The sequence below is a fragment of the Haematobia irritans genome, chromosome 4 (assembly GCF_050003625.1).
Source record: "Haematobia irritans isolate KBUSLIRL chromosome 4, ASM5000362v1, whole genome shotgun sequence".
Lineage (NCBI taxonomy): Eukaryota > Metazoa > Arthropoda > Insecta > Diptera > Muscidae > Haematobia > Haematobia irritans.
The window spans coordinates 142482529-142508424 of NC_134400.1; the positions used below are offsets into that span (position 1 = coordinate 142482529).

Consider the following 25896-nt stretch of genomic DNA (forward strand, 5'->3'; position numbering starts at 1 on the left):
ACAAGCAATAGCATAATTTCTTTTAATTACAAAAGTTTCAATCGTTCCCAAAATCTTGCAACACTATCGTTTCGGAACACAAAATCAACTGCTTCTAAACAACAAGTGAAAGGGAAATCTTGGTCAATTTGCGATAATTTTTTTATAGCCCAATACTTATAAAGCATATAGAGAACATATGGACGATTGAAAATATAGGATTTACTTCGACGGGAACAATTCTCCAGAAGTCTTTCATGTGTAACCCAGAACATACCCGACTGCAGTATTTTAAGTTTGCGAGGTTTGTTACTTTTTCTACATTTACGACGTTTACAACTTTGCGACAGTCACACACCTAAAAAAAATTGGTATAAACCATTCCTGTTTCCAACTTTTAAAAATTTGTAAAAGTCGTACGTATTCCTTTTGTGGACCATAGAGATCAGCAAATAATCATGCATGTTCTGAATCTCACCGCACAGCACACATTCTTCACACCTCTCAAAAAGTTAGTTGTTCTGACTCACATGTGAGAAAACTTTTTGGAATTTCTGATCGAAAAATGTAAACAGCAGAGTTTTTCAGCAATACATTTTATCTGCATACACGAGCCATAAAATAAACCTATTTTGCAGGAAAATTACTGTAGAATGTGAAAAAAAAAAACAAACAACCACTAAAAATCTACAGCAATCAGAAGAATTTTTTGTTGCAATTTTAGAGAGTTTTATAAACTTTTATATCGTGGCATATTCAACTGATTTTGATCAATAACATTTGCAAAATATGTATAAAAAATACATTAAAATTTCAAAATCTATTGCTTATTTGTGTTAAAAAATGTTTAACTTTGTGTACACACAAAAAAATATTTTTCTGATTCAATCACGAAATTAATTGATCCAATTAATTTTTTAATTGAAATGTCTTCAATCATAGAAATGATAGTATCAATTAAAAAATTAATTGACAGTCAATTAAAAAATTAATTGATCCAATTAAAAACTTAATTGATACCATTAATTTGTGTGATTGATTTTGATTTCAATTAAAAAGTTTGTAGAATCAATTAAATTTTTAATTGAATATTATTTAAAACTCAATTAAGATTTTAATTGGAAATTTTTTCATAAAATTTTTTTCTGTGTACTATAGCTGTGCACTTGGCCCGCACAGAAAAAATGTTCGTGTACATTTTTTCAGGTCTGTGATGGTGTAAAGGTGTTGTCCAGAACACCAGTTAAGTGTGACACCTCACGAATGTGATACACACACTGAAAAAAATATTGTCGTGAGGTCAAAGATTTCATGTCTTTAAAATACGAATACAAATTTTGCTTAGCATAGAAAACGCATTTCTCTAAAATAAAGTTATTTTCCTTGTACAAAAGTCGATAAACTTTTCAATGAAGTCATATTGTCCTTATAATTAAGTGATTTGACTTAAAAATGGGTATCTTAACATGAAAGAAAAAATGTATAGGCTAAGGTCAACTTGACTTTAATAATTCAGAAAAATTCTTTAAATTTAATGAAATTGTCTTTAAATTTGTTGTCTTTTTGCATCTTGACTACAAAGCAAAAAATAGTTCAAATATAGGACATGTTTTTCAAAACTTTATTTTAAAGAAGTTTTTTACTTCAAACATAGCATAGTTTCGACTGGAAGTAGAGTCCTAATTTGGAAAATAAAGTTGCCGTTAACTCCATACCATATGTAGAAAAAAAGCTGAGAAAGCGAAAAATTAAAATTTGCTTCCTAGAAGCAAGTACACAAAACCTAAATTTAAAAGAGAATTGTGTCTTAAAAGTATCCTTGCTTGTATTCTCCGCTTCTTTGGCTCGGAATCAATACCAAATTTTTTAAAGTAAAGACAAAATCTTTGGAACCGAGTATGCTTTTTTTTCAGTGCACATGTATAGAACAGGCACGAATATCGTATACGCATACATTGAAAGAAGAGTTATCTGAGGAACGATTTTTTTATGGCTCAATTATATTCCTTAATATTCTAAGCCTCAAAAAGCTCCAATAATAATTATAAAGAATATAAAAGCATGCATTGGGACATAAATCACTTGTAGAGCTCGACCGAAGAATCGGCATTCGGCCAAAATTCGATAATCGGCTACGAATCGCCCCTCGGCGTCAAGAGACCGAAGCCGAAGCTTTTTGAATAATTTATTTCATATCGCATTTAGAGGTGTGCACGTGACACGAAATTGTCGTGACTCACGACAATTTTCGTGATTCGTGCGCGAGTCGTGAGTCACGCTCATGACAACACCGTGAGTGTGCGTGAGCGTGATTAACAAACCAAAATGTCGTGCGTGAGCGTGAGTCACGAAAATAATATCTTCGTGAGTGTGCGTGAGTAACGAATTACACTCACGAAAATATTCCTGCTCACCACCATAAAACGCTTAAGACTTAAATTCAATTACAATTTTAGTGACACCTGGGATGTTAAGAGTTTAATAACACTCTCGATTTTAATAATGCTCATGTTTTCCGACACTTCGGTAAGGTAAATTAATCATAAAATTATTCGTGAGTCACGATATTTTTCGTGAGTCACGGTATTTTTCGTGAGTCACGACGTTTTCGTGCGTGAGTGTGCGTGAGTACAATTTTTCTTTTCCTGAGTGTGCGTGAGCGTGTGTCCTACCAAAAAATATCGTGCGTGAGTATGATTTTTCAGTCGTGAGTGTGCGTGAGCGTGAGTAAACTTTTACTCACGTGCACACCTCTAATCGCATTGTCCTAGCGTTGAAACACCCAGTACAAATAAAACGTAAAAAATATATAAAAAATGTTTTGCCATTATAATATCAAACTACAGAATTTTGAATACTAAACAGTCTGTTAATTCTAAAAGAAATTAGAAGACGTGGACTGAATTCGGTTTCGGCTGATTATTGCATTTTTTGCCGAACATCGGCTTCAGCAAAAAAAAAAAACCGCTTCATTCGAGCTCTAATTGCTTGTTTCGATATCAGGCTAGCATGTAAACGTTGTATTCTTTTGACGCAAAATAAATGTGTTTTTTTATACCCTCCATCATAGGATGGGGGTATATTAACTTTGTCATTCCGTTTGTAACACATCGAAATATTGCTCTAAGACCCCATAAAGTATATATATTCTGGGTCGTGGTGAAATTCTGAGTCGATCTAAGCATGTCCGTCCGTCCGTCCGTCCGTCTGTTGAAATCACGCTAACTTCCGAACGAAACAAGCTATCGACTTGAAACTTGGCACAAGTAGTTGTTATCGATGTAGGTCGGATGGTATTGAAAATGGGCCATATCGGTCCACTTTTACGTATAGCCCCCATATAAAGGGACCCTCAGATTTGGCTTGTGGAGCCTCTAACAGAAGCATATTTCATCCGATCCGGCTGAAATTTGGTTGGTATATGGTCTCTAACAACCATGCAAAAATTGGTCCACATCGGTCCATAATTATATATAGCCCCCATATAAACCGATCCCCAGATTTGGCTTGCGGAGCCTAAAAGAGAAGCAAATTTCATCCGATCCGGCTGAAATTTGGTACATGGTGTTGGTATATGGTCTCTAACAACCATGCAAAAATTGGTCCACATCGGTCCTTAATTATATATAGCCCCCATATACACCGATCCCCAGATTTGGCTTGCGGAGCCTAAAAGAGAAGCAAATTTCATCCGATCCGGCTGAAATTTGGTACATGGTGTTGGTATATGGTCTCTAACAACCATGCAAAAATTGGTCCACATCGGTCCATAATTATATATAGCCCCCATATAAACCGATCCCCAGATTTGGCTTGCGAAGTCTCCAAGAGAAGCAAATTTCATCCAAGCCGGTTGTAATTTGGAACGTGGTGTTAGTATATGATCTTTAACAACCATGCCAGAATTGGTCCATATCGGTCCATAATTATATATAGCCCCCATATAAAACGTTCTCCAGATTTGACCTCCGGAGCCTCTGGGAGGAGCAAAATTCATCCGATCCGGTTCAAACTAGGAACGTGGTGTTTGTATATGGTCGCTAACAACCTTACCAAAATTGGTCCAATCACACAAAAATTGGTCCATATCGGTTCATAATCATGGTTGCCACTAGAGCCAAAAATAATCTACCAAAATTTTATTTCTATAGAAAATTTTGTCAAAATGTTATTTCTATAGAAAATTTTGTCAAAATTTTATTTCTAGAGAAAATTTTGTTAAAATTTTATTCGGTTCATAATAAAATTTTCATCATTTTCAAAATTTTATTTCTATAGAAAATTTTGTCAAAATTTTATTTCTATAGAAATAAAATTTTGTCAAAATTTTATTTCTATAGGAAATTTTGTTCAAATTTTATTCGGTTCATAATCATGGTTGCCACTCGAGCCACAAATAATCTACCAAGTTTTTATTTCTATAGAAAATTTTGTCAAAAGTTTATTTCTATAGAAAATTTTGTTAAAATTTTATTTCTGTAGAAATTTTTGTCAAAATTTTCTTTCTATAGAATATTTTGTCAACATTTTTATTTCTATAGAAAATTTTGTGAAAATTTCATTTCTATAGAAAATTTTGTTAAATTTTATTTCTGTAGAAAATTTTGTCAAAATTTTATGTCTACTTTGTCAAACTGAATTATATACGTATTGGATCGATCTTTTTTGATTTAATATATACCACGTATGGACTTACCTACAATTTAGAAGATGGTGTTAGGAGGTTTTAAGATACCTTGCCATCGGCAAGAGTTACCGCATCTTAAGTAATTCGATTGTGGATGGCAGTGTTTAGAAAAAGTTTCTACGCAATCCATGATGGAGGGTACATAAGCTTCGGCCTGGCCGAACTTACGGCCGTATATACTTGTTTTTCTCTGAAAGAACATACTTCGTTTGTGTTCGTTCAAAACAAAACTATTTGTTTTCTATGTTCGTACTCTCGGAGTTAACAGATTTGAAATATATTCCCCTTTCAATCCAAATCGACTTTTTCGTTCTAGGAAACATTTTCTTTATGGCATTAAAATTGAGATTATTTCTCTACCATTTAAATTTGTTATTTTTTATTAAAATACACAAACAGTCATCTTCACAAGGCATTTAAATGCAACCGTTTTAAAGATGAATTCATAACACACACAACATTTACATTCATATTACTCCAAGTAGTTTTGAAATCCATAACAAATATTTAGAAAATCAAAACAAAAAAAAACATATGCATGTTTTACCATGTAATTAATAAAAGACTTTATACTTTTTACATACAGAAAATAATGTTCTACTAATTGTAAGTAAAAATAAGCAATCATATCGTCATTTAATAACACGAATAGAAAAAAAACAAATCCATTAGTATATAACATTGTTTATATGATTTTTTAAAAATAGGTTGGCTGGCTTACAATGCAAAAAGCCCCAAATGTTTTATTATACAATGTTTTAAATATGTGTATGTGCATAGAAATTATGCCTATTCTATGGAACATAAATATAAAAAATTTTAAACTTTTGCCAAAAAAATTCGTTTGATAAAGTCACCATTATTTCTTCTTGAGTATACACAAAAATTTTTTTTATTTCAATCACGAAAATCGCGGATTCAATCATTTTTTTAATTGAAATGTCTTCAATTACGAAAATGATAATATTTATCAATCACCCATTTTGATTGAAAACCAACACAATTTTCAATTAAAAATTTAGTTGTATTTTGTCACGGAATCAATTAATTGTCTGATTGAATCAATTAAAAAAGTGATTGGTTTTTGACATAATAAGTTTTAATTGAATCAATTAAAATTTTAATTAATTTCGCGACAAAAAATCAATCAACTATTTAATTAATTCAATTAAATTAATAATTGATATTGGCTATAAATTTCAATCAAAAAATGTATATATTGCGCCCCCAAAATCTTATTTAGTTTTATTTGAAATAAATTTATGATCAATAACAACTAAAGAGTTGAAAAAATAAACTATATAAATCATTATATCCCTTATCACAATAACCATGTCAGCATGTTCCTCCTAATATGTAGATGTGCCTAGATTTCCAATAAATCAGCCGTCTGTAAGCTAAATTACTTTTTCTGAAAGTAAACAGAATAATTCGAATTTAATTTTGTTCAATTAAAAGATAATTTTGTTCAACGTTACCTGCATAGGATATCAAGCTCAATTCTTAGTTCCAGGTTGCAGATTTATATTCTTCATTTGCAGTTGTAGTCTTTTAGCATAAAAAGGTGTATTAAGGAGTTCGGTAATTTAATTTTAGTAAAAATTCCAAAATTTCCACACATTGAAATCTATTCTATTAAAATTTGAACCAATCAAAGACAAAAATAATGGCAAAGCCATGTAATATTTGGTATTATATTGATGATACTTTGCAAATTATGGAAATAGAAAAAAATATAAATGGAAAATACATATTTTATTATTTTCGGATATTTTCAATATATTTAAATCCAAAAGAAAGAACTGTTTTGCCATTATATAATTCAGCTCATTAGTGTATATATCAATTATACTGCACTCTACTTGTGTTCAAACTGAAAAAGCCAGGTAAAACAAAAATGCAATTTAATGCCAACGCTACTTCGTGAATCTTCCAACAAACCCATACGGATCTTGGCTTTAAGAAAACTAAAAGTAAAAAAAATACCTTTTGATTGCAAACATATTCTTTTATATTTGATAAAATGATGGAGTTGATGGGATTGATTGGTCAATTTCACGAAATAAAATTGCTCACTAAAGGAAATGAATAAAAAATATATTATTTTAGTCCGTTTAATGTAAACAGGCTTCAATGGAAAACGGTATTCGCATTTCACAATTGTTTACCTTCAATAAACGTAGATTGTTTTCCATTTTTACAATACCACAAAACACAAACACAGGTAATTTCAAATGCGTTCTGTCATATATTTTTTCAAACCTTTACCACGTGGCCATTTGTTATTGCACACTTCATTTATTTCAACCCTTTGCTATGATTTGTTATTACGTCCAAAATATTTATGCACACATTTCGAACGCAGCAGACAGAATGTCGCCAATCATGTTTTTCAATTTACGCGAAAAACAAAAACCCAACCGTTCGTTACGAGTTACTTCCACAGACTGATCTCTCCATCATACGTTGTTGAATAAATACACATTCTCTTGTTGTTCTCTTTTCGCTCTTTATATCGCTCAAAATTATTCAATTTCAATCACAAAGGTGATTGGATCAATCACATGTGTAATTGGAAACGGAAAATTTTTCAATCACGTTTGTAATTGAAAATTATTTCCGAATTGATTGAATCAATTAATATTTTAATTGGAAACGTAACAAATATCAATCATTTTTTTAATTGGGGTTTATTCGGATTTGATTAAATACTTAATTGAATCAATTAACATATTAATTTAATCCGTTTCCAAATTCAATTAAGTGGTTAATTGAAAGAAAAATTCGGTGATAATTTTTTGTGTGTATCATAGAAGACGCATTTCTCTGATATAAAGTGTTTTTCCTTCTCCAAAAGTCGATAAACTTTTCAATGAAGTCGTTTTGTCCCTATAATTAAGTGATTCGACCTAAAAATGGGTATCATAACATGAAAGAAAATATTTTTGGACTAAGGTCAACTTGACTTTAATAATTCACAAAAATTCTTTAAAATTAATGAAATTGTCTTTAAATTTATTGCCTTTTTGCATCTTCAATACAAAGAAAAAAGTGTTCAAAAATAGGACATGTTTTTCAAAACTTTATTTTAAATACGTTGTTTACTTGAAACATAGCATAATTTCTACTGGAAGTCGAGTCTGAATTTGAAAATTTATGTTATTGTTAATAGGTTTGTAAAGGACGTTGATAGCATATGAAGAAAACAACTTGAAACACACAAAAAATTAAAATTTGCTTCCTAGAATCAAGTACGCAAAACCTAAAATTAAAAGAGAATTGCCCCTTAAAAGTATCCTTACTTGAATTCTCCACTTCTTTGGCTCGGAATCAATACCAAAATCAATAGGGTAAAGACAAAATCTTTGGAACCGGGCATATTTTTTTTCAGTGTATGTTAGTAAAAAAAAGGCAGAATACCTATGTATGCCTCTTTAGTTCTTGGTCGGTTAATATAGAAGAGTCTATAAATAATTTTGAACCGCCAGAAGTGAAATATGGGCGTCGGTTTATATGGGGTTATATATAATTATAAACCGATATGAACCCATTTTTGCGTAGCTAGTACCAAATTTTAGCATGATCAGATGAAATTTGTTTATCCAGGACGCTCAAGAAATAAAAACTGGGTATCGGTTTAACTATGGACCGATATGGATCAATTTTTGCATGGTTATTAGATACCATATACTTACACAATGTACACAATTTCAACTGAGTCGGATGAAATTTGCTCCTCCAAGAGGCTTCGGAGGTCAAATTTAAGTATCGGTTTATATGGGGCCTATAAAAAATTATGGGCCGATATGAACTAAATTTGGTCCTCAAGCAAAATCTGGGGGTCGTTTTATATGGGGACTGTAGGTAAAAGTGGTCCGATATGGCCCATTTGTAATACCATATATATATATATGTATATATATATATATATATATATATATATATATATATATATATATATATATATATATATATATATATATATATATATATATATATATATATATATATATATATATATATATATATATATATATATATATATATATATATATATATATATATATATATATATATATATATATATATATATATATATATATATATATATATATATATATATATATATATATATATATATATATATATATATATATATATATATATATATATATATATATATATATATATATATATATATATATATATATATAAAGGGTGATTCTTTTGAGGTTAGGATTTTCATGCATTAGTATTTGACAGATCACGTGGGATTTCAGACATGGTGTCGAAGAGAAAGATGCTCAGTATACTTTGACATTTCATCATGAATAGACTTACTAACGAGCAACGCTTGCAAAACATTGAATTTTATTACCAAAATCAGTGTTCGGTTCGAAATGTGTTTCGCGCTTTACGTCCGATTTATGGTCTACATAATCGACCAAGTGAGCAAACAATTAATGCGATTGTGACCAAGTTTCGCACTCAGTTTACTTTATTGGACATTAAACCAACCACACGAATGCGTACAGTGCGTACAGAAGAGAATATTGCGTCTGTTTCTGAGAGTGTTGCTGAAGACCGTGAAATGTCGATTCGTCGCCGTTCGCAGCAATTGGGTTTGTGTTATTCGACCACATGGAAGATTTTACGCAAAGATCTTGGTGTAAAACCGTATAAAATACAGCTCGTGCAAGAACTGAAGCCGAACGATCTGCCACAACGTCGAATTTTCAGTGAATGGGCCCTAGAAAAGTTGGCAGAAAATCCGCTTTTTTATCGACAAATTTTGTTCAGCGATGAGGCTCATTTCTGGTTGAATGGCTACGTAAATAAGCAAAATTGCCGCATTTGGAGTGAAGAGCAACCAGAAGCCGTTCAAGAACTGCCCATGCATCCCGAAAAATGCACTGTTTGGTGTGGTTTGTACGCTGGTGGAATCATTGGACCGTATTTTTTCAAAGATGCTGTTGGACGCAACGTTACGGTGAATGGCGATCGCTATCGTTCGATGCTAACAAACTTTTTGTTGCCAAAAATGGAAGAACTGAACTTGGTTGACATGTGGTTTCAACAAGATGGCGCTACATGCCACACAGCTCGCGATTCTATGGCCATTTTGAGGGAAAACTTCGGAGAACAATTCATCTCAAGAAATGGACCGGTATATATATATATATATATCGAAATGAATTCATAATCGTATCGAAAAAATTGTCGATACGATTAAAAGTTTGGATCACGGCATTCGATCGAAATTTGATGCAATTTCTCTAGCATTGCCAACAGCAAAAAACGAAGCAGAAGAAATTGAAATGACAAAATTAAGTCAGCGGCACAAAATGGAATGTAGAAAAACACATGTTTTTGAAGATTTCAAAGTAAATTGTATTGCTTTATATCGTACGGAACCATATCTCTTTTTACATTCCTCCGAATTCCTTCCTAATTGGAGGATGAGATGAATAACATATAAAATAATTCGGCGACAAATAAGGAATAAAAGTGCACATTGTTATTGGTGTAAGAACATGGGTTTGAAATGGTGTGCACTGTTAGAAAGTCACCTTTTTGCAGGCTCAATGGACGATTTCGGCTGACGAAATGGAAAAAAATTTTTGGTGGCATGCCAACGTCAATTCTATCGCTTTACAATTGTCTGCCGTCTTAAAACTTTTTGTCAGTGGAAGCCTTCATCATTCACTATTCTTACAAAGTGGTCCAGAAGCGTTAAGTTGTCACGGAATAGTACGGTACTTGGTTGATCACAATCTCTTGGATATCGATCTAGCATGTGCACTTTATATATGGTTCTTTGCCAAGCTAGGATGCTCGCTCCTGAACTCGACTATGACCAATTTTTGTTTAACTTTTATTGGAGTTGCATTAGTCGTAAATATTCAAAATATGTTCATTATAAACTGAAAAAAATATTGTTGTGAGGCCAAAGATTTCATGTCCTTAAAATACGAATGCAATTTTTGCTTAGCTTAGTAGACGCATTTCTCTAATTTAAAGTTTTTTTCTTTGTCCAAAAGTCGATAAACTTTTCAATGAAGTCGTATTGTCCTTATAATTATGTGATTTGACTTAAAAATGGGTATCATAACATGAAAGACAATTTTTTTGGGGTAAGGTTAACTTGACTTAAAAAATTCAGAAAAATTCTTTAAAATTTATGAAATTGTCTTTAAATTTGTTGTCTTTTTGCAACTTGACTACAAAGCAAAAAATCGTTCAAAAATAGGACATGTTTTTCAAAACTTTATTTTAAAGAAGTTTTTACTTCAAACATAGCATAATTTCTACTGGAAGTCGAGTCCTAATTTGGATAATAAAGTTGCCGTTAACTCGTTTTAAAGGACTTTGATAGCATACACTAAAAAAAAAAGTGAACTCACTATTTCACTAAAGCCAATTTAACTATATTTTAGTTCATGAAATTATTATATTTGGAGAAAGTTCAATTTACTCTAATAATTTTTTGCGTACGTTAGTTAAATGAACTAAAAGACGGGAAAAAATTATACTCAAATGAAGTAAAAAGTTTTACTAAATTAGTACTTCTCACAAAATAGTTCATTATTTCTTAAAATTTGTAAATTTTACTACAACAGCGTCCATCATGAACTTCGTATGTCACTAAAGACATTCTTGCAATTTTTAACTCCAATTTTTTCCTTCAAACTACAAAATTTTCTTTAAAAAGTGAAAAAAATTATTGATGTCTAATAAATTTTCTTGAATTTGCCGAAAAATATTTACTTATTTTTGTGATATCGGCGTGATGCCAGCGCTTGTAATACTGTTTAGTTAAAAAATTCTAAAAATATTCAAAATTTTCTAAAATTAATCAAAAGTTTTCTTCCTGGTGGGTTCACTGTTTTTTCAGTGTATGAAGAACAAAAGCTGAGAAAGCGAACAATTAAAATTTGCTTCCTAGAAGCAAATACACAAAACCTAAATTTAAAAGTAAAGACAAAATCTTTGGAACCGAGTATGCTTTTTTTTTCAGTGTACTTATACATCAGCCAAAATTGTTGCACCACTGGTCGTTAGTTCGGTTTTATATCCCCTTAAGAAACAACTTTATGACAAATAGCAATACTAAAATTTAATTCCAAAGGAAAACATTATTTCTTTGTGTGTAGTTTGTCGTATACGAGTTTAACATATTTTGATCTGATGTGTCTTGCACGGATTTCTTTGAGTATAACGTAATTTTCCAATCATTTCAAATAACATTTTATACCCTAAACTCATGCATTAAATATAAATATAAATCACAAATAGAATCCATAAATCCAACATTTTTGTTATTGTATATTATTTTTTATTAAATACATTTTACATTAAAATGAAATTTATACACAGAATAATAAACAAAAATAACAAACATACTACTGAACATGTTTCCTAATTTGAAATACGACTAAATATGCAGCATTACACTGTGAAACCACTACTACTATTAAACAATAGAATAATAATATTACACATATATACAATTAAGGAAAATTATATATACGGAATAAGTTAATTTAATATATACGTAGTTTATAACTTTCAGTGTGGTATTATTAAAAAACTAAAACATGCAGAAAAAAATATATATTTAACAAATAATAGTTAAACCCTGTCCGTCTTTTAATGGTGCTGGAGTTAATCGAAAAACCTATTGAGTTATTTGAATCTGATCCCTAAGTGTTGCAACGGAAACTTGGTACCGCTAATGGGTTCCTAGTCCGACCTAAATATGCGTTGGTTCTAGGTTAGACTAGGTAAAGTAGCAGCCCGTTACTTCCGACTCATTCAGTCTATTGGGATATCACAGTGGTGAACTTTTCTCTTATCAATCAGTGCTGCCCGTTTCCATGCCGAATCCTAGCGGCATTTCACATTGCGGTGCAACCACATAGAGAATTTTTGAAATACCCCGCAATATCAGCATTACTGAGAGAGGATAATCCACGATTGAAAAACTTGTTGGCGTTTGGTTGCAACAGGGATTGACCCTTTGTGGGCATGCATGTCCTTGCACGGTTGCCACTCGAGCCAAAAAATAATCTACGAAAATTTGAACAAAAAATTTACACAACTAAAAACTCTTATTTTGTAGTGTTTGATCAAATTTTTAGGGTTATTATGAAAAAATTTTCTTCGAAAGTTTAGAAGTTTATTATTTTGTGATCACTCCTAATAGCGACAAGTTTTTTGGGGTGTAAAAATATCCCTTGAATTGTAAATGTTACCACTTCTACAAAAAAGAAAGAAAAAAGGAGACTGGCAGTATGACCTAAAACTAAAATTTTTTTCAGAAAATTTTGTCAAAATTTTATTTCTATAGAAAATTTTGTCAAAATTTTATTTCTAAAGAAAATTTTGTCAAAAATGTATATAGAAAATTTTATCAAAAATTTATTTCTACAGAAAATTGTGTCAAAATTTTATTTCTATGAAAAATTTTGTCAACATTTTATTTCTATAGAAAATTTTTTCAACATTTTATTTATATAGAAAATTTTGTCACAATTTTATTTCTATAGAAAACTTTGTCCAAATTTTATTTCTATAGGAAATTTTGTCAAAATTTTATTTCTATAGAAAACTTTGTCAAAATTTTATTTCTATAGAAAATTTTGTCAAAATTTTATTTCTATAGAAAATTTTGTCAAAAATTTATTTCTACAGAAAATTTTGTCAAAATTTTATTTCTATAGAAAATTTTGTCAAAATTTTATTTCTATAGAAATTTTTTTCAACATTTTATTTCTATAGAAAATTTTGTCAAAATTTTATTTCTATAGAAATTTTTTTCAACATTTTATTTCTATAGAAAATTTTGTCAAAATTTGATTTCTATAGAAAATTTTGTCAAAATTTTATTTCTATAGAAAATTTTGTCAAAATTTGATTTCTATAGAAAATTTTGTCAAAATTTGATTTCTATAGAAAATTTTGTCAACATTTTATTTCTATAGAAAGTTTTGTCAAAATTATATTTCTGCTTTTCCAAAGCAGCAAAATTCTCTAAATTTGTGAGTGTAATTAAAATGTGTTCTTTCTTATTTTTCTAGACCCTACAGTAGCGGCTGAAGATGAGTTCGTTAATGAACAACACCGATCGAAGCAGCAACAACAGCCTCAACCACAAATGGGCACCAAACGCAATCGTGTACTTACTAGACAGCCTCGTGTTAAACGCGATAGTGACAGTCTGTCAAATAGCCAAATATCACCAGAGCCTTCAACGAGTAGCCTGGATTTCGAACCTTTCACCAGTACAACGCATACAATGTATAGCACCGGAACACATCATCAGTTGTCAGCATCTTCCCATCATCATCAACACCAGTCACATTCACACGCCCATCATTTGCTATCGGTGCCGCCACGTATTGAACGCCATTCCTCCGAACCAGCTCGTAGCATATCACCTTCATCGTCACACTTGCTGAGTGTACCCCAGTCAACGCCTTACTTAATAAAGCAGCATTCGGATCCTCTTTTGCCTAGTCAACATTCTGGCCACTTAAGCAGTGGCACTGGTGCATCAACATCGACAAGCAATCTATCCAATCCATTTGCGCCTTTACACCGGCAATATTCGCACCCTTTGCCTGCAAATGTTAGCGGTACTTACCTTGCTACTAGTGCCCCTCTACAACATTCACAACACATATCACTACCAGAATCAATTTACGAAACTGCGTCACCCCCACCAGCTGGATCCTCTCAATATATAGTTCCACAACAAACTTCAACTCACCAGGCTCAAGCAGTGACTTCACCCAACAGTAGCAGCAATACAACTACACCTATAAGTCATGGAAGTCCAACCAAGTCCCTTGGTTTATTGCCTCAATTTACGTCCACATATATGAGAAGCGATGAAAGGACAACATTAGCAACGGGAACTAGTTCACCACCTATTCCAAGAGTTCCTCCAACACAATTATCGGAACGCAGTGTCTCTGAAGACAGCCAAGCCACTGTAGTAGCAGCAAGTGCACCCTCTGCGGCTTCAACTCCAACCTCTTTGACAACCTCTGCCGTTGCAAGTAAATTCCGAGCATCTAAGTCGGTTTCAGCTGTTATGCAAACCGAGCGTAGTAGTTCGCTTCAAACGGGTAGTGGGAGTTCATCATCGGGTGGTCAAAGCAGTGGTAGTTCGTTTGAACATTTGCCAACACTTAGGGTTAGGAACGAGGAATTACAAAGATCAGTATCATCTCCACAGGTAAGTTATAGACATATTAACAATAATGATATTAGTAGCAGTAGGTGTCTGCTTTTATATTTTGTTACCGAAAGTATTTTCGAGGACCAACATTTTTTTAGTCTTGGCATCTACTATCTCTACGGCTTAAAAAGGGGAAATCTGGTAACGCTATGATCGAGTAGTTGTGATTTTCAAGTCGAAAACCGAACATAGTACCCACCTTATAACAATGACCAATTCTAGTTTGACTGCGTTTTTGAAAAGGATGTTATAGTGCCGATTCAGGGAATTAAATCAAATGCGGTTGGTGTAGATGGAATTCCTCAAGATTATTTTTCCTTACATTTCAAGGTACTTAATACAAATTTTTAACCGTATATTCACGACGTCGACATTTCTAACGGCATGGAAACTTGCACGAGTGGTACCAATACCAAAATCTGGCGAATCATCCAATGTTGAGAGCTTCAGGCCTATTAGCATTTTACCTGCTCTTTCAAAGATTTTCGAATATATTATGAATGATTCGATTCAACATTACGTTAATGGTCATAATTTCATAAGTCAGTATGGGAGAAGTTCACCACTGTGGTATCACAATGGACTGAATAGTCTAAATGAGCCCGCTGCAGTGCTGCCGCTAGTGAAAAATTGAGTGAAGTAGATTTTGGAAAAAAGTGGAGTAGGTTGAATAAAATTGAAGTAGCAACACATCATCATTGTCATTCCGTTTGTAACACATCAAAATATTGCTCTAAGACCCCATATATATTCTGGGTCGTGTTGAAATTCTGAGTCGATCTGAGCATGTCCGTCCGTCCGTACGTCCGTTGAAATCGCGCTAACTTCACGCTAAGCTATCGACTTGAAACTTGGCACAAGTAGTTGTTACTGATGTAGGTCGGATGGTATTGCAAATGGGCCATATCGGTCGACTTTTACGTATAGCCCCCATATAAACGGACCCCCAAAAATTTGGCTTGCGGGGACTCTAAGAGAAGCAAATTTCATCCGATCCAGCTGAAATTTGGTACATGGTTTCAGCATATGATCTCTAACAACCATGCAAAAATTGGTCCACATTGGTCCATAATTATATATAGCCCCCATATAAACTGATCCCCCGATTTGGCTTGCGGAGCCTCTAAGAGAACCAAATTTCATCCGATCCGGCTGAAATTTGGTACATGGTGTAAGTATATGGTCTCTAACAACTATGAAAAAATTGGTCCACATCGGTTAATAATTCAATGATTAAAACCGCTATGTTCATCGTAATTAAATGAATGGGAAAAACAATTAGGTAATATGGGGAAAAATTTAAAAGTTTGCAGCAGAACAAAAAGTGAAGCAGATTTTTGGAAGAAGGTAGCGGCAGCACTGGCCGGCTGCCTAACTTAACCATAAGTACGGGTTTCGCCATGGCTACGGTACATCTTCTCATTTAGTTCATCAAACGGACACGGTTGATGAACTAGATTGACGATTGTTGCTGGGTTAAAAGCTTTTGAAAGTGTGGATCACTTGAAGCTAATTCAGAAACTCTCACACGATTCCCGTTTTTAAAATACTTCATGTAGGCTCCTGCTGTCTTATTTTTCTGGTAGGTCTCAATATGTTTCGCTAAATGGTTTTAACACATATGTTTGTCCAATTACCACAGGGTTCCATTTGGGCACCGCTTTTATTTATCCTTTTTACAAATGATATCATTTTGATAACCCCTATTTATATGCTGATAACGTACATATTTTATTTATTTATTCGATTATGAATATATCTGTTCTGGCAAGTAGGGTATTGGTTGATGTTGAGAATTGGGTGACTGTGAATGGACTTTTTGTTAATTAATCTAAGAGCTATGTGTCTTTTGACTGATCGTGGTATTCAACGTGAGCCGCAGATAGTTTTTGGTGGTGTAATAATTGGTATTGTTGATGAGATGAAGTGTTTGGGAGTATTTCGTCTCCAGGAAGTGCCCCGAATCTTTCACAAAATTTGTCAAAAATCCCGGAATTTCAATAGCTCAAGGCATATGTTTTAATTTTTACCTTTTCTTAGAAAAGAAAACGATTTGAAATTAAATCGCTTTCAAAAATATTTTTGGTCTTAAATTTTCATACTATTTAAAAGTACACACAAAATTTTTTTTTTGATTTCAATCACGAAAATCGCGGATTCAACCATTTTTTTAATTGAAATGTCTTCAATCACGAAAATGATAGTATCAATCACCCATTTTGATTGAAAACCAACACGATTTTCAATTAAAAATTTAATTGACTTTTGTCACGGATCCAACTAATTGTGTGATTGAATCAATTAAAAACGTGATTGAGTTTTAACATAAAACTCAATCACAGTTTTAATTGAATCAATTAAAATTTTAATTAATTCCTCGACAAAAATCAATCAACTATTTGATTGATTCAATTAAATAATTTATTGAAGTTGGCTATAAATTTCAATTGAAAAATTTAAATATTGCGCCCCCAAAATCGTATTTAGTTTTATTTGAAATAAAAGAAAATATGTGTTTCTTATAAAATTCTTGAATTATGCAATAGACAAATAAATTTGGTTCTTGGCATATGTGTGTTTTGTTCTAACATAACTTACACATACAATTACTATCAATAACAACTATTGCTTAGTACTAAGTTCGTTTCTGCGAAAAACGAATATCTTCATCTATCTCCGCAAATAGGGTCGCAAACCCAAGGATGTTAACTTATTTATGCGAAAAAATATACCTGCCTATTTTTTCGTGCGAAAAATCCAGGGTTGTATAAATATATGTTTGAAAATCCTCAAAACAAAGATTTCGCATTTATTCCGCGCTACCTTTTTTATATGGAGTATAACAGTTTTTCGTGCGAAAACGTGATCTTAGTACAAGGCTTGAAAAAGTAAACTATATAAAGGGTGATACGGTCAAAATTTGGTCAATATAAACTTGACGTATTTCTTTCAATTTTGCATTTAAAAAACCTGAACACCCCTCATTTTGAAGGTGTGTGTGTAGAATGTTGCTCCTATTTTGATTTTGGAATTCACTCTTCAGTTGTCAAAATGCCGTCCATGCAAGAAGAGCAGCATATCAAAATTTTGCTCGCGCATCCCGAAAATCCGAGCTACTCGCACGCAAAACTGGCAAAATCGCTAAAAGTTACCAAAGCAACCGTTACAAATGTAATTAAAGTGTTTGGGGAACGTTTGTCGATAGCCAGGAAGTCTGGATCGGGGGGAAATCGAAAACCGGAAGCCGCTGAGACGACAAAGAGAGTTGCCGGTAGTTTCAACCGAAACCCTAACCTCTCTCTCCGAGATGCCGCAAATAAGCTGGGTGTTTCGTCTACAACCGTGCATCGAGCCAAAAAACGAGCCGGACTATCGACTTACAAGAAGGTAGTGACTCCAAATCGCGATGATAAATAAAATACGACGGCCAAAGCGCGATCCCGGAGGCTGGACGACGAAACCTACGTCAAAGCCGACTACAAGCAGCTTCCGGGACAGGAGTTTTATACGGCGAAAGGAAGGGGAAAGGTAGCAGATATTTTCAAGCACATAAAACTGTCAAAGTTCGCAAAGAAATATCTGATTTGACAAGCCATCTGTACCTGTGGCTTGAAAAGCAGCATTTCCATAGCTTCCGGGACTGTCAACTAAGAAATTTACGTGAAAGAGTCTTTGAATAAACGTCTGCTGCCTTTCCTGAAAAAAACACGGTTGTTCCGTACTGTTTTGGCCGGATTTGGCATCTTGCCATTACGGTAAAAAGGCCATGGAGTGGTACGCCGCCAACAACGTGCTGGTGGACAAGAACCCTTCCAACACGCCAGAGCTCCGCCCAATTGAGAAATACTGGGCTATTGTCAAGCGGAACCTAAAGAAGACCAAAAAACTGCTAAGGACGAGCAGCAGTTCAAGGCAAACTGGCTTTCTGCGGCGAAGAAGGTGGACAAGGTGGCTGTACAAAATCTGATGGCAGGTGTCAAGCGTGAGGCCCGGCAATTCGGATTTGGAAAAGCGAAAGCCTAACTGAATATTTTTCCTGAATTTTATACTAATTGAACTTGAAAAAGAAATTTAGTTTGATTTTTTAAACAAACGATTTCACCGATTTACACGCGTTTTCCCTTGACCAAATTTTGACCGTATCACCCTTTAAATCATTATCTTCATCATAATAACCATGTCAGCATGTTCCTTCTACTATGTAGATGCGCCTAGGTTTCCAATAAATCAGCAGCCTGTAAGTTAAATTAGTTTTTCTGAAAGTAAACAGAATAATTCGAATTTAATTTTGTTCAATTAAAAGTTAATTTTGTTAAACATGACCTGCATAGAATATCAAGTTCAATTCTTAGTTCCAGGTTGCAGATTTATAATCTTCTTTTGCAGTTGTAGTCTTTTAGCATAAAAAGGTGTATTAAAGAGCTCGGTAATTAAATTTTGGAAACAATTTTTTTCCAAAATTCCCACACATTGAAATCGTCTATTAAAATTTGAACAAATCAAAGACAAAAATAATGGGAAAGCAATGTAATATTTGGTATTATATTGATGATACTTTGCAAGTTCTGGAGATATAAAAAATATAAATGGAATATATATATTTTTATAATTTTCTGATATTTTTCATATTTTTAAATCCAAAAGAAAGAACTTTACCATTACATAATTCAGCTCATTAGTTTATATCATAGACCTTATAATACATAGATGAGCCATGGGTGTCAAACTATGTTTGACAGTTCCGAAGATTAAGAATAAACGAGAAAAATAAGAGCACGCTTACAATCTCTTTCGTTTTCCTTTTTGTAGTTTGCCAATTTTACACAAAATTAGATCGTTTATGATGCAACAGAGGATTTATAAATAAATTAATATATTAAAAGTTCATATTTGAACAAAAAATTGTGACCAAAATCGCGAAAATACGAAATTTAATTTTGAGCTGCATTGCTCTTTACGAACAACACAAAAGCAAATGCACGAAAATTAATGTTTGGGACTGACTCTTTACGAAAAAATCAAAACGAAATGTCAGAAAATTAATTTTTGGAACTGACACATTATTTTTAAAGAGAATAGTGGATCATCTATGTATTAAAAGGTATATGGTTTATATATCAGATATACTGCTCTCTACTAGGGTTCACACTGAAAAAGACAGGTAAAACAAAAATGCAATTTAATGCCAACGCTACTTCGCAACTTCAAGGTGAATCTTCCAACAAACCCATACCGCTCATGGTTTTAAGAAAACAGAAAAAAATTACAATTTTAAAAGAGCAATACGTTACCACCTTTACATCGCAAACATATTCTTATATATTTGATAAAATGATGGAGTTGATGGGATTGATTGGTCAATTTCACGAAATAAAATTGGTCACTAAAAGAAATTAATAAAAAATATCTTATTATAGTCCGTTTAATGTAAACAGGCTTCAATGGAAAACGGTATTCACATTTTACAATTTCTAACCTTCAATAAACGTAGATTGTTTTCAATTTTTACAATAGCACAAAACACAAACACGGGTAATTTGAAATGCGTTCTGTCATATATTTTTTCAAACCTTTACCACGTGGCCATTTGTTATTGCACACTTTATTTATTTCAACCCTTTGCTACGATTTGTTGTTGCGTTCAAAATATTAAAATATTTATGCATACATTTTGAATGCAGCAGACAGAATGTCGCCAATCATGTTTTTGAATTAACGCGAAAAAAACCAACCGTTCGTTACGAGTTACTTCCACAGACTGTTCTCTCCATCATACATTGTTGAATAAATACACATTCTCTTGTTCTCTTTTCGCACTTTCTATTGCTCAAAATTATTCAATTTCAATCACAAAAGTGATTGGATGAATCACACGTGTAATTGGAAACGGAGAAATTTTCGTTTGTAATTGAAAATTATTTCCGAATTGATTAACAAATTGACTGGATCAATTAATATTTTAATTGGAAACGTAACAAATATCAATCATTTTTTTAATTGGTTTTTATTCGGATTTGATTAAATAATTAATTTAATCAATTAACATATTAATTGAATCCGTTTCCAAATTCAATTAAGTGTTTAATTGAAAAAATTTTGGTGATAATTTTTTGTGTGTAGATGTGTATACAAGCTGATGTAGCTGATCTAGCCGATACGGACGTGTTTCGATGTCCTAGAGATGTATTATGTCGTCCGTACTTGCGCTCATTAGTGGGCCTTAAATATGGACCTTTAAATTCGTTTTTTCAATACATGTTCTGAAAATAATTTATTAACTAGTTTTTTATGCAGAACTAATTTTTGTTTTTGTTTCTTTTTTTCGTTTTTTAGACATCGAGGGAGATGATAACCTTGGAAAACCCACGTTCTAGTCACTGCCCAGTAATACGACCTGGTCCAGCGTTGGGTTGTAATTTTTGTTGGAATACCATTGATGGGCATGGTAGGATTTTGCGACGCAAAACCAAATACCATTGTCCAGAATGTCAAACGAATTTATGCATTGTGCCATGTTTCCAGGAATATCATGAACGTCTCAATAATGAAATGGAAGCTTCATCGAATACGAATGCCTCTAGCAACACCACTGCAAAGAATTCATCAAATCCCAGTTCGACCACAAATGCCACTGGCAACAGTCAAAGCACAGATGGAACTGGTCGAAATAATACCCAAAGCGGGAGCGTCTCGTCAGCGGTTGGTGGAAGTCGACATTATACTAAAACTGAAACGTTTTAGTTGAAATTTGAACGAATTATATTGTAGTGATAATACAATATTTGTGTACAAGGATTTTTTACATATATTGGATATTGCCAATATAGGGGATAATATACATTCGCCTCATAATTGAGGAATTTTATATTCCTCAAATATGATTTGATAACTATATAATGCTTTGGAATGAGTTAAAACATGTTTAGGAAGGACAATTTTACACGAACTAAAGATAGGAATTTACTTAGTTTTTTTTTTATCGAAACCTAAACTACTCTTTATTCAACTCTTTATTTTTATCATTAAAAAAAAGTTCAAGAATCTTAATATAGTTTGGTCAAGTAATTCACACCAAAGAACACAACAAATATCAAAAATGTTATAATCCAAAGTATTTGGTTTATAACTTTACGAATGGTTTCATTTAAATATGAAAGTAAAATTAGTATAGAAATGATTAGAAAAACCACTACTGACAAAACGGCATTGACACAATGAATGAAACCAAAGTTAAAAAATTCAAGATTTTATTTCTCTTGAATAATACTGGACAGAGACATGTATAGTAGACCTGTCCAGATTTCCAAAGTTCACATTTTTTAATGAGCACTTACAGTTTTAGAATTTCTCAATGATTGTAATAAGAGCTATGAAAAAAGATTTTGAAAAACTTTTGCCAAAAAGTTGCTCAACGCGGTTGAAGTCAGGATTTTGGCAATTTTCGAAAATTTTAAAGGTATACGTGCAAACAAAATTTAAAATAATTTATTAATAAATATAAGAAATATCTAAAAGCGCAATCTTTGAGCTAAATGCTCAAGCAAATAATAAAAAATTCAAAACGTGAAATTTATTGAGCCGTTTGCTTGCTGTAGCCTCTGGAAATCAAAAAATGCAGAAAATTTCCGCAATTTTTTTTTTCAATGCATTATATTTTTTCGAAAAAAAAAGAATTTATATACGTTTGCATATTTTTATATATTCTTGGAACAATAAGGTATAAAAAAAATTTAGATTAAGAATTTTTGGATGTGTCATTAGTCGCTAAAAAATTAATTTCTTTATGAAAGTCTCACTTAACCCATATGTGTTATTGTGAAATATCAGTCTATGAGCTAAAAGTCAAAGCAATAATAAGATAGATTAAAATTTTTAAAAAGTGCCACATATAACTAAAAGTAAAATATTTAAGTGAGACCTTTCATAAAGAAATTAATTTTTTAGCGACTAATGACACATCCAAAAATTCTTAATCTAAATTTTTTTATACCTTATTGTTCCAAGAATATATAAAAAATATGCAAACGTATATAAATTCTTTTTTTCGAAAAAATATAATGCATTGAAAAAAAAATTGCGGAAATTTTCTGCATTTTTTTTATTTCCAGAGGCTACAGCAAGCAAACGGCTCAATAAATTTCACGTTTTGAATTTTTTATTATTTGTGTAACGTTATGAACAGAAAGAGTTTTTATTTCAGATATCATTGCATTACAACTACTATTACAAAATGTCTTATACTACTATAAGTAATCAAATACCGAGTATTTATATGTTATGTTAACATTACAACATCTTCCTTTCTTTAGTAAACATTGTTTCTTATAATTAAGAACGAAAGTTATGTACATGTTTTTTTTTTTTTTTTTTTTTTTTTTTTTTTTTTTTTTTGTTTAACTTCTAATCAAAGGTGAATCTATTAGGTGGTCGAACAGCTCTTCCTGATCCAGTGAAGTATGTTTTATCTACCGGGTCTCCTACTTGATTACAATCATTATGATCAGTGCTTGGCATATCGGATATTGACTCCCTGTCCTCCTCATTTGCGTGTTCCTCAAAGCCACCTCCCTCTTGAGGATGTTCCACTGACGTACCATCCCTAAGTTCTGAAAGGTCGTTGTGTAGCTCCCTTTCTAACGGATGATGTTCGTTCACTACTGGTCTAATACAATTAACTTTCCCTTTGTTAATGCGACGTATATGTTCGCGAGTCCTTCTGTACACAACACCATCATCAGTCTTGACTATATACGATCTTGGGGATCCTGCCTTTCTCACTACAATTGCAGGGTACCAACAGGAGGACGGTTCCTTCTTAAAGAAAACTCTCTCACCTGATCCAATTGGTTCTAAGTCTCTAGTATTACGGTTATAATTTCGGGCAATCTTTCTATCTCTATTCTTCATCTGTCTTTCATACTCCTCCACATTGATGAGTCTCGGTTCGTAATTACTATCCAAGGTTGGAATCTTTGTGCGAAGTTGTCGAGACATCAGTAACTCTGATGGGCTGGGTAGGCCTTCCTTTGGTGCCGTCCTAAAATTCAACAACGCTATGTAAGGATCTGAACCGTCTTCGTCACATTTAAACAACATTTTCTTAATGGTCTGAATCGATCTTTCGGCTAATCCATTTGACCGAGATAAATACGGGCTTGATGTAACATGTTCTATTCCCCAAGTTCGACAGAAGTCACCAAATAGTTCTGAATTGTATGGAGGCCCATTGTCTGACATAAATACCTGGGGTATACCATGTCTGCTAAATATTGACTTCAACCTAGTAATGACCTGAGCACTCGAATATCCATTAGGCAAGAGTTCAACTTCGATATATTTGGAAAAATAATCAACAACTAGTATGTACTTGTTTTTCTTGAACTGGAAAATATCTGATCCAACCTTGTACCAGGGCATATTTATGACTTCATGGGACATTAGATCCATTTTCGGGTTTGAATTGGAATACTTAAGACAAATCTCGCAATTTAGTACCATATTTTTTATATCATTGTTCATAGCGGGCCAATAAACCGAAGCGCGAGCCATGCTTAAACATCTGTTTACTCCGAAATGTCCCTCATGAAGTTTTACTAAAATATGCCCTTGTAATTTCTTTGGTATGACTATTTGATTATTTTTCAAAAGTATATCATTAATTATATTTAAATCATCCTTTATCTTATGGAAAATCATCGTGCCACCATCTATTTCAACTTTTTTAGGCCATCCATTCCTAACGTACCCTTTCACCAAACTAAGTACTTTATCATCCGTCTGTTCCTTCCTAATATTCTCCAACTCTAAAGAAATATTTAATTCCTTTATATGAGCCATGACTAAATTACAATGCAATTCAATATCCCGATCTATATCACCTAGTGTGTCCGGTAATGGCGCCCTAGAAAGTGTGTCTGCAATATAAAGGTACTTGCCAGGTCTGTATTGCACTTGCAGGTCATAAGCCTGGAGTCTGAGCATAAATCGCTGCAACCTTGCTGGTATCCTATAAAGGGGTTTCTTGAAAATATTCACAAGAGGCTTGTGATCAGTCTCCACTATTATCCTAGTTCCATATACAAACTGGTGAAATTTCACACAACCGAATAAAATAGCAAAAAGCTCCTTCTCAATCTGTGCATATGCCATTTGACAATCTGTCAATGATGCTGATGCATAGCCAAGGGGCTGTCCACTATGCATGAGTGCCGCACCTACGGCAAATTTAGATGCATCGACAGATAAAACTAACTCTTTTCGTCTATCAAAATAGCCTAATACAGGTGTTTTTGTTATAAACAACTTGAGGTCCTCAAATTCCTTCTGATGCTGATCCGTCCAATGCCATTCAATGTCCCTCTTTAAAAGCTCTCTTAAATGTCTGTTCCTATCAGCTAAATTTGGAATGAATGATCTTAAATAGTTGATCATGCCCATGAATCTTTGTAGCTCCTTAACCGATTTCGGAGCTGGTAATTTCATAATCGTCTCAATTTTATCATTGTCAGCCTTAATACCGTTTTCATTGAAGATGTGCCCAATAAATTTAAGTTCGTTTACACCAATTTTCGTCTTCTTCTGATTAAATTTAATGCCCACAGACCTGGCTCTCTCAAGAACTTCCCTTAGTATTCTGTCATGTTCATGCCTCGATGATGCGTGAATCAAAAAATCGTCTATGTATATCACCAAACCATTTATATCCCCAAATAAGCGCAGCATTTCTCCATGAAAAATTTCTGGAGCCGCGTTGATTCCAAATGGAAGCCTCAGAAATCTATAGCGTCCAAAAGGAGTATTAAAGGTACATAATTTTGATGAACTCTCCCCTAAGGGTATCATCCAAAACCCTGAGTTAGCATCTAAAGTACTGAAATACTTTGAACCCCTCAACTTAGCCTTGCAGTCCTCAATAGTTGGAAACGGGAAATGAGGTCGGAGTATAACTGCATTCAAATTCTTTGGGTCTAAACATAATCTTAGG

General features: G+C 32.9%; 1 protein-coding gene across 6 annotated transcripts in view; it reads left to right on the plus strand.

Moving 5' to 3' along the window:
* The window catches only part of BtbVII (BTB-protein-VII), a 53090-nt gene extending 31281 nt beyond the window's left edge, over nucleotides 1-21809 (plus strand). For all 6 annotated transcript variants that reach the window (XM_075307288.1, XM_075307292.1, XM_075307289.1 and 3 more), the window contains 2 exons: nucleotides 13747-14909; nucleotides 21246-21809. In XM_075307288.1, the coding sequence (XP_075163403.1) occupies nucleotides 13747-14909; nucleotides 21246-21653 (1571 nt within the window). In that variant the 3' untranslated portion in view covers nucleotides 21654-21809. The remainder of the gene's footprint in view (nucleotides 1-13746; nucleotides 14910-21245) is intronic.
* The last annotated feature ends 4087 nt before the right edge of the window (nucleotides 21810-25896 follow it).